Consider the following 14,711-nt stretch of genomic DNA (forward strand, 5'->3'; position numbering starts at 1 on the left):
TTTATTACACATGTGCTCCTTTATTTCCACCGAAGAGGCACAATAGTTAACACTGGAACAAGTAGCAAGAAGGCTTTGCTGTGCTTTATAGATCTGCATTCCTCTTAAAAAGAAAAACGAAAGAAATATTTATGCTGTAATTTCTAGTGCCCTGCATTGATTTCAGAATGGGTAGTGTATATCTCAAGAAAGGATAAAATCCTTTTATCCCAAAGTAAAGATAAAATGAATTGTATGAACTGAAGTTATATTTGGAACCCAAATTGAGCTTGTAACTAGTACGGATGCAACCATGGGGACTACTGTATCTAGAGCTGGCACATACAGTATTTTCAAATTGTTAAGTAGTAAGAGATTTCATGCTTTCAACAATTCAGCTCTCTTTTGGATTGTGCTCATAAGTGTATTTTTGTAAATTCCTGGATTGATAAGGCTTATAGATTTGGGCCGAAAAAGGATTCCAAGATTACACATGACTGTATGGTCATTTTTAAAACAAAGGAACAAAGAGACACCATTTTAGGACACCACTATTAAAAAAACCTAAAGATAGAAGGGAAGGGGATAAACTTGTTCAAAGAGATCCCAAAACACTTCTTGGCCCTGAGAAATAACTACACAGATTTGGCGACTGCTTTAAGAAGAAAGAATATTTTTTTCAGGTGGGAGTTTCCAGAAGGTCTCTCTTTCATGTTCCAGGGGAGAAAACAAATAAGAACTGTGGGAGAGAAAGAAAGATTTCTGGAGAAAAATGTAAAAGAGCTGGGATTGGAAAGTCCTTCCTCACTGGGGGCAGGGGCAGCAGGCCCCTTAAAAAATCAGGATGGCTTTAAAATTTTGCTCCTAGAATGTGAATGGTTTAAATTCTCCTCGAGAAAGGAGCCAAGTTCATCACGTTTTGGCAAGACAGAATTTGGATGTAATCTGTTTACAGGAAACACACGTTATTAGACTTCATAGAAATATTTTACAGAACTTGGACAGGAATTTATTTCATTGGACAAAGTTAAAAAAAGAAGTGTGATTTTCTAGGTTAAAGAAAAATGGAACCCCAAGTTGATGTTGTAAGGATGAGGAGAGGAGATACATTGCTGTTGAGATTACAGCACAAGGCGATAAATTTCTTTTATTGGGAATCTATGCACCAAATGATGGTAAAGTGGAATTTTTAAAAAAATTGGACTCAAGACTTACATACTATTTGGATTACAAATTGATTTTAATGGGTGACCTGAATGGGGTAGCCTCAACATTTATGGATGTCACAAGAACAAAAACTTCCAAATATTTTTTTTAATATGATGGATAAATATGACTTGTCAGATATATGGAGGTTATGGAATCCTACGGAAAGAGATTATACTTTCCCCCCTCAAATTCAAGCCCAACATTTTTGAGAATCGACTGTTTATGGATTTCTAAGGATCTGGTCCCTAGGGTCTGTAAAACTCAAATTTGTCCTAAGACTTCTGATTATAATGCAGTGTTTTTGGAAATGAAATTATGTCTGCAGGGTTCCTTCAGATGGAGGATGAATGATGAGTTGTTGAGGAATGAACAGATGATTGGCAAGGTCCAAAATACTCTGAGAGATTATTTTGAATTAAATATGAATACAGAGGTAGAAACGAGTCATTTGGGATACTTAGTAAAGGTGTAATGAGAGGTTTCCTCATACAATAGAATTCGATAAAGAAAAAGATACAGAATGAAAATAAAGAAAAGATTCTGTCTCAAATAAAAGAAAAAGAGAAGAATTTGAGAGCAATGCCAAAGAGCCAACAGATACAAAAAGAAATTAAAGCTTTACAAATTCAATTTTCTCAAATCATAAATCAAGAAATAGAATGGAAAATAAAAACAATGAAACAGAGGAACTCTGAATCTACAAATAAGTGTGGAAAATTGTTGGCTTGGCAATTAAAAAAGAGACAGAAACAGAATACAATTACATATATTGTATCTGATGGAAAATCTGTTAAAAACCCTGCAGACATAAGGAAATGTTTTCAGAAATATTTTAAACAACTGTACAAAAAAGGTAAAGAAGACAAGGATAAAATTGAGCAATTTCTTAATACAAATGAATTGAGGAAAATTCCCACAGATAAAAGACTCCTATTCAATGGTTTGATTACTAGACAGGAAGTTGAGACAGCTATAAATCAGATGAAACTAGGCAAAGCCCCAGGACCAGATGGGTTATCAGCCAAATATTACAAAATTCTGAAAGATTAGCTAATTCAACCATTGGCAGATGTGTGTAGTAAGATTTTAAGAGGGGAGAAAGCACCTGAAACCTGGAAAGATGCTCACATAACCCTGATACCGAAATTAGACCATGATAGATCGGATGTTAAAAATTACAGACCAATCTCATTACTTAATGTGGATTATAAAATTTTTGCAAATATTCTGGCTAATAGATTGAAGAAGGTCTTAACAGAGTATATTCATAAGGACCAGGCAGGATTTCTGCCTGGAGGACACATGAAAGATGATATTAGGAATTTAATTGATATATTGGAAAGATTAGAAGCTAAAAGAAATTGTAAAGCTTTATTAATGTTTATTGACGCGGAGAAGGCCTTTGATAATATCTCTTGGCTTTTTATGGAAAGAAATTTAGAAAGAATTGAGGTTTGTCAAGAATTCTTAAATAGTATCAAGGTGATCTATTCTGAGCAGAAAGCTAAAATTATTGTTAACAATGTGGTATCAGAGGAAATTAGAATTGAGAAAGGAACCAGGCAAGGGTGTCCACTCTCCTCTCTGTTATTTATTTCGGTTCTGGAGGTTTTGCTAAATATGTTGAGGAAAGAAGAGGAGGTTAAGGGCATTGTAGTAGGATCCAAACAGTATAAATTAAAAGCCTTTGCTGATTATTTGGTTTTAACTTTACAGGATCCAGAAACCAGTGCAATAAAAGCACTGGAGATGATTCAGGAGTTTGGGCAGGTGGCAGGATTCAAATTAAATAAGAGCAAAACCAAAGTTTTAGGGGAAAAAATGGACAATGATGAAAGGAGAATTTTTATTGAAAAGACAGGCCTGACCTTTTCGAAAAAAGTTAAGTACTTTAGGGGTGAATTTAATGGCGAAGAACTTATATAAGGACAATTATGTAAAAGTAGGGAATGAAATTAAAAGAGAATTAGAGATATGGACAAATCTAAAACTCACACTTATGGGCTGAATATTGGTGATTAATATGAATGTACTGCTGAAAATGTTGTTCTTGTTTCAAACTCTACTAATTATTGATAATATTAAATGTTTTAAAGAATGGCAGAAGGAGTTGTCAAAGTTTATCTGGCAGGCGAAAATACCTAGAATTAAATATAAATTGCTTACCGATGTGAGAGAAAAAGGGGGGTTTTCCCTGCCAGATTTGAAGATATGTTTTGAAGCTGCGGCCTTCTGATGGATTAAAGACTACAATTAGACAATGAAGATATCCTGGATTTGGCGGGATTGGATAATAGTGGTTTCAAGAATCATATAATTAGGAAAACGCTATACAATGTTTGGAGTAGATATAAAGATCTTTAACTACGAAAAACACCCAAATGGATCTCTCCAATTGGAAGCCCAGGCCCAAAAAAAGTTAAATATGGAAAACAAAGGGTTGAGATACTCTGATTTATTGATAGAGGACCGAGAAGGCTGTAAATTAAAACAGTTTGAACAAATTAAAGACAAGGTGAATTGGCTTCAGTACTATCAAATTAATGAATTATTCAAGATTGATTAGAGAAATGGTTTTGCAACAGAAAAAACCAAATTGGAGACGGAATTGTTAAGATACTAATGTTAAAAACATGTCTAAAAATGTATAATCTGTTGTTGGAGTGGCATACAAAGGATGAACAAGTTAAATCGGTTGTGATTGATTGGGCACAAGACGTAGGACATAATATAATGGAGGAGGATTTGGAGAGGCTATGGAAGAAAGGGGTAAAATTTACTGCATGTACGATGTTAAAGGAAAATATAATGAAAATGATGTATAGATGGTATTTAACTCCGGTTAAATTAGCTAAGATTTATCACAGTTGTGATAATATATGTTGGAAATGTAAAGAAAAGGAAGGTAGCTTTTATCACGTGTGATGGACATGTTCCAAGGTGAGAGACTTCCGGGAAAAGATTTATAATGAATTTTAAAAAATGTTGAAATATACATTTATAAAAGAAAAAAACAGAGGCCTTTCTCCTTGGAATAATAGGTTCTGAACTGCCCAAGAAAGATGTAAAGTTATTTTTGTATGCCACAACTGCTGCTCAAATTTTAATAGCCAAGAAATGGAAAACACAAGAACTACCAACTGTGGAAGAATGGCAGATGAAAATGATGGAATATATGGAGTTGGCTGACCTTACTGGAAGAATCCATGACCAAAAAGAAGAGGAATACCAAGAAGAGTGGAAGAAATTTAAGGACTATTTGAATAAATACTGTGATATTAAAAATTAGAAATTACTTGAAAGTACCAAAATAGGTCTATGATTAAATTAAGAGTTAATTAAATAAATAAGATTTAGAACTTTAAGGAAAGTTAAGAAATTTTATTTTAATTGAAATATTGTGTTTTTTAAAAATGGTATCAGAAAACTGCTACCTTTTAATTACAATGAAATTCAGATGGGAGGGCTCAGAGGAAGCCCAAAATATGTTTATGAGGTTGACATCTTTCCGCAGGGCCTGCAAGACAGAGCTGTTCCACCAGGCCTTTGGCCAGGGCTCAGCCTGACCCCCTCCTTTGGCAATCTTCACAGAACTCTAGCCCAATGGTTGACATCAATTTGATTTGAATTAATTTTATAATGAATGGTTTTAGAATGTTGTACTATTTTATTGTTGTTAGCTGCCCTGAACCTGGCTTCAGCTGGGGAGGGCAGGATATAAATAAAATTTATTATTATTATTATTATTATTATTAGTCTAAATTAATTAATTAATTTGTGTTGTTTAGGTTGTTTAGGTATTTACCAGTACCTTGTTTTTATCCTCTTTTTTGTTTTTGTTCTTTCCCCTGTTTTTCTTTTGTTGTGATATGTGTTATATCTGTAAGAAACTTAATAAAAAAAATATTTTTTTTTATCTCACCCTTCCTCCAAAGTGCTCATGGCAGCAAAAAATACTTCTCTCCCTGCCACCCCCGACTTCCCCCCTCTCTTCCACTCCTATCTTTACAGCCACCCTATGAAGTAAGTTAAGCTGAGATAGAAGCTGAGATACAATCATCACATGGATGAGGCAGAATCAGGCACACAACTGACGCTGCCATGCCAGCCACACCTTCCAACATCGGTGTGATGAGAGCTTATGTATTCACACGTTTGTAGGTGCTTCAGAGCACCAGAGTCCCTGCCCAAGAGAGTCCTAGTTGCCTGAATACACTTAGGTGGCTCTTTCTCACGTTCTACTTAAGCTGCAGACCAGCCAGGGTCTGTGTTTGAGTGTATGCTGCCTGCATGAGATGCTGATGGGGCCGTGAGGTCCAGTTGCCCTTCCTCTATGCAATAGTAACATGCATGAAAATAGGTGATGTGACTGGCCCAGTGTCAACCCATTGTGCTTCGTGGCTACATGGGGATTGGAACCTGCAACCTTCTGTCCTTAGTCCTACACGATACTGGGCTTTCCAGTGTTATGCAATGACTCATGAGCATGTTTGCTCTGTGGCCATGAAGCCCTTACAGTAGTTGGAGTCAACTTTATCATGGAGCCTCCACACAGCTGAACCACAGACCACTCACTGCCTGTAAGATAAACATGGTTTGCAAGTAGGAGACTTTTGAGTATAGCTCAATAGCCCGCTATGTTAGCGGGCTCACGGAGTATTACAAAGAAAGCAAGGGAGCAGATTATTACCATCTCTCATTTCTGCGGAGTGTTGCGGTTTCTGATGAGATGTATCCAAGTGCCTGCACAGAAAAGCCAATGTGTTAAGTTCTCCAGTATCGGTTAAAGGCAACCTAATTCTTACAAGGTCAAAAACAGGTAGTGAAATATGAACAATATTTGAGTGAGTGCTCAAAATGAGAGATGGGTGTAAGGAAGTGAATGGCTTTCTTTTCAAAATTATGACAGAGCCATCTGTTGAAAAGGAGCAGGGTGGTTTTAGGTCTGCCCAAAAGTGCCATAGCACCGCTTCTCCCGGTATGCCCCATGGAGGACCTTAAGGTCCATAAATAGCAACACCCTAGAGGTCCCGGGCCCTAAGGAAGTTAGATTAGCCTCAACCAGAGCCAGGGCTTTTTCAACACTGGCTCTGGCCTGGTGGAATGCTCTGTCTCATGAGACCAGGGCCCTGCAGGATCTGATTTCTTTCGGCAGGGCCTGTAAGACAGAGTTGTTCCGCCTGGCCTTTGGCTTGGAGTCAATTTGATACCCTCCCCCTCTTTCTTTTTCCTTTCTCCTCCTGTGATGAGGCTTCATTTTAATTGTTTTAATGTTGTATTTTAATCTTGCTTTTAAGTTGTATTCATTCAACTTGTTTTTATTATTGGTTGTTAGCCGCCCTGAGCCCGGCCTTGGCTGGGAAGGGCGGGGTATAAATAAAATTTATTATTATTATTATTATTATAGGCAAACTCGGCCCTCCAGATGTTTTGAGACTACAATTCCCATCATCCCTGACCACTGGTCCTGTTAGCTAGGGGTGATGGATGGACCAAGTTTGCCTATGCCTGCCATAGCATGTCTTCGCAAATAATCCCCCTCAAGGAACGCACTCCAAGTTCCCCTCACCTAGTTAAAAGAAAAACTAGGAAAAAAACAATGGAGACAGGCGTTAAGAGGCCTAGTTTTCACTTACTGCTCTCCATGATGGTAAATGTTGGAGAGGATAGCACGTTTCTGGGGCGGCTGATCATCAGAGCTGACTTGAAATCTGTGCAGACTATTCTCACAATCTTCAAGATCAAGTTTCGCTTTGGATGCAGCCTTTCCGCTGGGGATGGTTGATGCAGAAACCAAGATTGGTTGTTGCTGGAAATTCCTGACTGGTTGTGTAGCTGAAGCACCACCCACCGAAATCTCACCAGAAACTGCTATTTGCTGCCGACTTGCTACCAGCTGTGAAGCCGAAGCACCTGATGCCAAACTCTGATGTTCTGTCCCCAAATTCAAAGACTTTTGTAGATATCCAGCTAGGGAAGGTACTGCCTGCTCTGGCAGACGCTGAGTTGCACAGGTTTGTACGTATGGGTCACCCTTAAAAAGTGAAGAAAGACAACATTTAGGCAAGGAGAAACTTACACAACGTTTTAATGCATTTCTGACCCTGTCCAGCAACCTATGGCATTTCAAGACAGAAGTGTTAGTATGAAAATTGTGCATATTTTAAAAAACTTAGAATGGGTTTAAAGCTTTAAGGAATTTTTAATCAATTTAAATCTGCTTCCTATCATGCCCTGAAGACTTAGGGTAGAAATGTGTTTTAACACAGGAAGGACATGCAAGTTTTGAAAATTAGGCAATTCAAACAATACCATCTATTGCAGGACCAATAGGTATTGTTATCTATCAGCCCCAGTCAGAATGGGAAACAGACATGGATGATGGGCGAGATTGGTTCCTCATTCCTAGCTTATTGACTTGAGGCCAGATGTGGCCAATACTGTACCTTCTAGATGCTGTTGTACTATAACTCCCAACACCCCTGTCCACTGGCTGTGGCTAATGGGAGCTATAGTCCAACAATCATCTGCAGGGTCCCATGTTAGCTTCCCCCACCAGCCCAACTGAAACAAAACCCACTGTCTAACCAAAGGAGCCAGGGCTACAGCACATTGCTTTGGCTTGGAGAAGGTCTCAGATACTATTTCCAACTCAAGCAGAGATTGTGGGAAGAACTTGGAGAGCCGCTGCTCCCAATACTAGGCGAGACTGGCTAGTGGGCCAACTCTGTAAAGTAATATATTCACTAAATAACAAATATGCACAGCTCCTGAAAAACAACCTGACTTGGATTTTAGAAAGCTTATATAGGCTTGGAGTTGGAGAGCAACTACTAAAAATACCTTTAGGTACACGTTTTTGCAGTTTATCCCTTCAATCAATAATAATAATAATAATAATAATAATAATAATAATACTACTACTTTATTATTTATACCCCGCCCATCTGGCTGAGTTTCCCCAGCCACTCTGGGCGGCTCCCAATTGAGTGTTAAAAACAATACAGCATTAAATATTAAAAACTTCCCTAAGGGCTGCCTTCAGATGTCTTTTAAAGAGAAGATAGCTGCTTATTTCCTTCATATCTGAAGGGAGGGCATTCCACAGGGCGGGTGCCACTACCGAGAAGGTCCTCTGTCTGGTTCCCTGTAACCTCACTTCTCGCAGTGAGGGAACAGCCAGAAGACCCTTGGCCCTAGACCCAGTGCTGAATTTACATATAAGCTAAACAAGCTATAGCTGAAGATGTCTTTTAAAGAGAAGATAGCTGCTTATTTCCTTCATATCTGAAGGGAGGGCATTCCACAGGGCGGGTGCCACTACCGAGAAGGTCCTCTGTCTGGTTCCCTGTAACCCCACTTCTCGCAATGAGGGAACTGCCTGAAGGACCTCAGTGCTGGATCTCAGTGTCTGGGCTGAACGATGAGGGTGGAGACGCTCCTTCAGGTATACACGGACCGAGGCCAATTCAAAGGTCAGCACCAACACTTTGAATTGTGCTCAGAAACATACTGGCAGCCAATGCAGATCTCTCAGGACCGGTGTTATGTAGTCTCGGCAGCCACTCCCAGTCACCAGTCTAGCTGCCACGTTCTGGATTAATTGCAGTTTCCAGGTCACCTTCAAAGGTAGCCCCACACAGAGCGCATTGCAGTAGTCCAAGCGGGAGATGACTCATTCATGAGCTGTTTTAACAGTGTCTTGAGGATGCTGTTGCTTAGTCTTAACTGGCACAAAGAGATATGGCTGGGGTATTTCACTAGAGCCGTTAATGAGGAGGGGGGCAGCTATGGGTCCTGGCGTGGAGTCTCTGCTGCTCCCCAAGGGTGAGAGAGGCCAGGAAGTCAGCACTTTCAAAGCATATTTTTCAACCAAGTAACATTTTGATGTTAACAACGCAGAGAATGAATATTTAAAAGAATGCCAATATGGTATACAGTATCACAAACATACATACCACTGTGGAGCTTTGAAGGGATTGCCAAGTAGATGGCTGTGCTGCAGTTTTCTGGGATGATGATGATGTCTGGGAGAGCTGATCTAGCCTCTGCTGTAGTTTCTGCAGCTCAAGGAGGTCATTTTCCTTCTTCTTCAAAAATTCTCTCTCATCATCCTCTGGAATGTCAAATGCCATATTGCAGAAAGCAAAGCATCTATAAGAATATTTTTTTAGTTTGGAGGGAGACACTATCTCTCTCCCTCTTCCTCTTTGGTTATTGTTAACAGCTATTATAAAAGGAAACTTAGCAACTCTGAAAAAACGGGAAAAGGTAGACAGAGGCCAGGACAGAAGCCAGCATGATAGACAAGGTGTCAAAAATTCTTGCTAATTCTGAATATGTTAGGGCCTCCAAGGATATAGGATACATCTACACACAAAAACTGAATGAGTTACTTTGGATAAGTTGCCATATCTGAGAACTTTTTGGAAAATCTGGAAGGGACACGCCTTGTAATGGTTAGCTTCCCACTGCCACTGTGTTTTCGGCTATTACTAAGATCATCAATGTGAAAATTATGTCCCACTTATTTCAATGTGACACAAAGTCCAACTAGTTTAGCCTGGGTCCATTTTAGCATAGCTGCATGTTTTGTCTAATATTAAAATGTCTTGCAACTCTATCTTCAGGCTCTGGAGCAAGATTAGCTGGAAGTCTTAACTTGTAATTACCCCATTTTTTGTTCCTTTTCAGCTGCTCAGCCTTTTTAAAATGCGCATTGGCTCTGACTTCTTCAAAGCACAGTTCAGAACCTTCACAGAAGAGAAGGTTCTTGTCGTACATGACCTTCTGCTCAAGGTTAGGATTGGATGGAGTCGGTAGGATTTCTGACCTGGAAATAGTGGTGACATATCTAGGCTGTTCCCTGTGGAGGAAAAGAAGTGGCAAGTTTCTTTACAGCAACTATTGGCAGAGTCTCTGCCCAAGGGCACCCAAAACAGCACGCAACACTCCGAACAAGAGGGACCATTTAAACACAAACAAGCAACATCCTATCCTATCATGAAGCCAACAAATGGTAATACCAACAACCAATCTGTGATTAACAGCGCCAGCCTCTAGACAACACCAATTCAAATGCCAAAAGAGTCTTTTGAGAAGGGAGATGTTCATAGGGTGCTCTTGGGTTTGCCTCTCCCCTTCTTCAATCTAGCCTACTAGAAATGTGCATTCACTTTGAAGAAAGCCCAAATACCAAAGCAAGTTGCAACTTTCAGACCTACAAGGAAAACAAGCCTTCCCCAGTGCTGTCTAAAACAAAATAGGCTAGCCCTGAAATTCCAGAACTCCATAGAGTATTAGGGCTGTGATAGGCCCAATATAGGTATTTTCAGAGATGTTATTTCCCACCCCGGCCCCATGTAAATGAATGGAGACAGTGCTGCCTTCATTGGCAAGACTGGCCATAGGGGGGAAATGAAGACTGAACCTTGGAAATAGCTGAGGGAGAAATCCACTGCTCAGAGACGGCTCCTTTGCCTGAAAGGCCATTGCCTTGCCAGAGTGGACTTCTCCCACCCTCCTCCCCAGCTATTTTTTTCCGGGTGCTGCCTTTACTTTCCCAACTAGTTAGTTACTCTATTCGTCAGCAACCTTCAGAGTAGGTCCTGCTCATGCTGTACGAGCGAGCAGGGACTGCTCTGAAGACCCATAAGGAAGGGGCTCTGACAGCTGCTCCAGTGCAAACTTTCATTGAATGGAGATCTCCTATCATTTGAAAAACCAAAAGAGGCACCATCCTAAGCAAAGAGGCCTTTGTGTTTAAAAAAAACACAAATCAAGTTAAAAAATGAATTGGGATTGGTTGTGATGATAAAGGATAGTACCTTGTAACCCGCTCCCTTACCAAATGTTAGGGTAAAAATGAGGTAAAATGTCAATAAGAAATTAGGGCAGGAACAAGGCAGATCTCCTTTGGAAATGTATTACAGAGTGCTACCAATGAAAAAAAGCAGCTTTACTGTTTCTAACTAGGTAATGCTTAGCAGGGAAAGCAGAGTTTCCCCCTGGACTCAAGAGACAGGGCAAAGATGCACATTCAAGTATGCATGACCCAAGCCATTTAAGCATGGACATTCAAGTTGCGAATGTAACTTACAGTTACTTACATTTTTTCTTGTTCCCTACAGATGATGGGCTGTTGTTCAGAATTGGCTGGATTCTAGAAAATAGGAGAGGAAATTCAGTTTGAGGAACAGGGCAGCGGAAGAAGAAAGATACAAATTTAATAAATAACAATAATAAACAGAGGCCTCATGTGACCTTCCCAGAGCCAAGTAAGCAAGGCAGAGGGTTTAAAAACTTTCCGTGGCAGGAAAACCTAGTTTGGAAAGAGTTTTTTTAAGCCCTCTGCCTTGCTTAACAGGCCCTGGGAAGGTCATGTGAGATTTAATGGGGCCTTCAGGAGATATTACAAGACAGCCTCTTCCAACTGTTTTCCCCATTCTCCACTTATATTCCTGCCACCTGTTCAAAGCTGCAATCACGTAACAAGTTGAGGTTCTACTGTACCTGATTTTGATTAGCACAGACTGGGCCTTCTTTAGGAGCCATCTGATTTGACATTTGGGGATTAAGAGGCTGCAGAACACCAACTACAGGAGGAAAAAATGCCATGAGAGAAACCAAGAATGGATGCTGATCATTAAAGACAGTTCACATATAAAAGAAGGGATGGGGAATCTGTAGCCTTCCAGTTGATCTCAAGCTCCAACTCCTAACAGCCTGAGCCAGCACAGCTAATTATCAGGGGTGGTGAGAGCTATAGTCCAAGAACATCCAGGTCCACAGATTCCCCATTCCTGATCTAAGACTACTTCAATTCAATTCAATTCAAAATCCTTTATTAGGCATAGCACACCGCACATTAACATACAAACATCATATATAGGCTGTATAAAATACGGGCTCAGTGAACACAATTTATCCCACTCCTAATCTTAACTCCAAAAAATAAATCAATGTACACTGATAGTATAATACAACACAACAACAACACCTACCATTAAAAACCACTAAGTCTCTTTATCATGGGCCATTCTTTCTTCATGGACAGCACTTAAAAATTCAGCCACTATTAAAGTGACTCGATCATCGCTGTCCGCCAGCAGGTTCTGAACAGTTGGTTGGGTAAAAATCTGCCTATTAAATTTTAGGGCCTCGAATAATTGTCCTCTGGCATAACTGCCAAAATCACAGGAAAAAAATATATGCTCCAGAGTATCGGGTTCCTGCTTTCCGCATCTGCAGAGACGCTCTGATTCTGGGATAGCTAAGTATCCTCCTCTCACTACCACCGAGGGAAACATGTTAAATCTGGCCAACATAAACAGTCTACACAATTCATGTTTCTTCAGGTTTGTCATGTATCCCTTTTGGAAATCTCTACACAAAGGGAGATTTAAGTGGATGGGAGAGCAGACGCTGTGCTTTGCAACCTCAAGCATGGTGAGAACACTTTTTTCTGTAAGAGTAAGACTACTTCCACAAGATGATGACTGGATTCTAGAACCTGGTCTGTTTCTCTGCATTAAAAGCGTTCAGTGTAGAATGCACCAGAACAGCAATACCACTTCAAACAAGTAGAGATTTAGATTACAATCTTATCTCTTTCACTGACTACTTGGCTAAAGGCAAAAAAACAGGCTAGAATAGAATGTACAGTGGTACCTCAGGTTACATACGCTTCAGGTCACAGACTCCGCTAACCCAGAAATAATACCTCGGGTTAAGAAATTTGCTTCAGGATGAGAACAGAAATCGTGCTCCGGTGGTGCAGCGGCAGCAGGAGGCCCCATTAACTAAAGTGGTGCTTCAGGTTAAGAATGGACCTCCGGAACAAATTAAGTACTTAACCCGAGGTACCACTGTACTTTTTCTCCAGTCCAAAACATGCGTCCTAGTCCAGTTCTGTCCGCAAACATGATACCTCAGCAAGTGTGTGGAAGGACTACAGCTCAGTGTTACATCATCTGCTTTTCAGGTAGGTAGGTTCAATACTCAGCATCTCCAGTTAGTTATGGGACAGAACTCCATCTGAATTCCTGGATAGCTGCTAGCAGTCAGTGCAGACAATACTAAACTGGATGGACCAGTGGCCTGGGTCAGCATAAAGGAGCTTTCTGTGTTCCTCTGCCCTTGAACACACATATGAGTTCAGTTTGTTGCAATCCTGTCTACTTGTTCACAGCAAACTCTCTTCGTTCACAGGACAAAAATCCATCTCTTTGTTTCAGAGGACAGCCACCCATCAGTTCCCCCCTATACAGAGCCAGTAGATTGTTAAGATTTCCAAGAGACCTTGGAGACAATGCCACAATGTGCGGTGCCATCAGGCAGAGACACAAAGGTTTTACATTAGCATCATTTCAGTTCCCTCTTTGAAGGGCGTGACCCTCAAGTTTATTTTCAGGAATTCTGACATTGCTAAATTAAATTTTTAAAAAGCAAGTCGTAAGATTATTACATTGAAAGTGCAGAAAGGAAACCTACCGTGATTTGAAATTTGATTCTGAGGTAAGCAACTCTGCAAAAAACTAGGTTGAAGAGAAGAGACCATAACTAGCATTGGCGATAGAAGGTTAAGAAGTCAAATACTTCTGTATTAAGTAAGATTTAATTTAAAAGCTCGAGTCGAAGTTTAAAGATCACAGCAAAGACAGCTTAAAAGCAGGCCACACAACAGCAGTTTTCTAAAGTTGGTCACGATGAAATTATTCCCTAATCGCCTACATACTCTCGTTATCACCAAGCACAACACATACCTCACGTGCCAATTAGAGTTTGAAAGCCTTTAACTCTTAAGCTTCATTTTCAGCCTCACCACTGTCAAGAGATGCAGCTTTTTTTGCTTTTTTTTAAAACAAAGAAGCACATATGGTCTTTGAATCTGTAATTCCAAGTTTTCCACCTCAAGCTTAATCAGACAACACCTGAGGCTTGAAAAAATCTCAGCATATACCTATATACGCTCTGTCACAAGAGACTAGGGCCCTGCAGGATTTGACATCTTTCCGCAGGGCCTGCAAGACAGAGCTGTTCCACCAGGCCTTTCGTTTGGACTCAGTCTGACCCTTATGGTTTTGATCTATGAAGCTGCATTTTAAATTGTATTTTAACCTGTATTTTAAATTGGGGTTTTTCCCCTTCCCTATTACATTTTTATTGCAATTTTACTGGTGTTAGCCACCCTGAGCCCAGCTGTGGCCGGGAAGGGCGGGTATAAACAACAACAACAACTTTCCTCCGCAACAGGGGTGGGGAACTTCAGGCCCAGGGGGCCAAATGCAGCCTCAAAAGTCCTCTCTATCTAGGCCTCAGAACTATAATCAGGCCCTACCCTTTTCCCCCAACTCATGGCCCTCCTTTTGCCTGGTTGGAATGTGTACCCAAACTGTGATGCCCCTTGCTTTCTTGGATGGAGCATAGAGGGGTGTCTGAATGGGTGTCGAACCTAGTCTACAGAGCAGGTAAAATTTACATTTGCTGCTCTACCCACTTTTCCTCTGACCCCGCCCATCAAA

The 14,711-nt window shown here is 40.3% G+C and overlaps 1 protein-coding gene across 1 annotated transcript in view; it reads right to left on the reverse strand.

Moving 5' to 3' along the window:
• BUB1 (BUB1 mitotic checkpoint serine/threonine kinase) overlaps positions 1-14,711 on the reverse strand; it is a 34,648-nt gene that overhangs the window by 14,508 nt on the left and 5,429 nt on the right. The window contains exons 5-12 of the mRNA XM_083432327.1: positions 13,681-13,724; positions 11,701-11,783; positions 11,298-11,350; positions 9,861-10,054; positions 9,147-9,304; positions 6,825-7,222; positions 5,879-5,931; positions 3,355-3,435 (exon numbers count right to left, since the gene is read on the reverse strand). Coding sequence (XP_083288453.1) covers positions 3,355-3,435; positions 5,879-5,931; positions 6,825-7,222; positions 9,147-9,304; positions 9,861-10,054; positions 11,298-11,350; positions 11,701-11,783; positions 13,681-13,724 — 1,064 coding nt within the window. The remainder of the gene's footprint in view (positions 1-3,354; positions 3,436-5,878; positions 5,932-6,824; positions 7,223-9,146; positions 9,305-9,860; positions 10,055-11,297; positions 11,351-11,700; positions 11,784-13,680; positions 13,725-14,711) is intronic.

This window comes from Podarcis tiliguerta, assembly GCF_965153285.1.
Source record: "Podarcis tiliguerta genome assembly, chromosome: 3".
In the NCBI taxonomy this organism is placed as follows: Eukaryota; Metazoa; Chordata; class Lepidosauria; order Squamata; family Lacertidae; genus Podarcis; species Podarcis tiliguerta.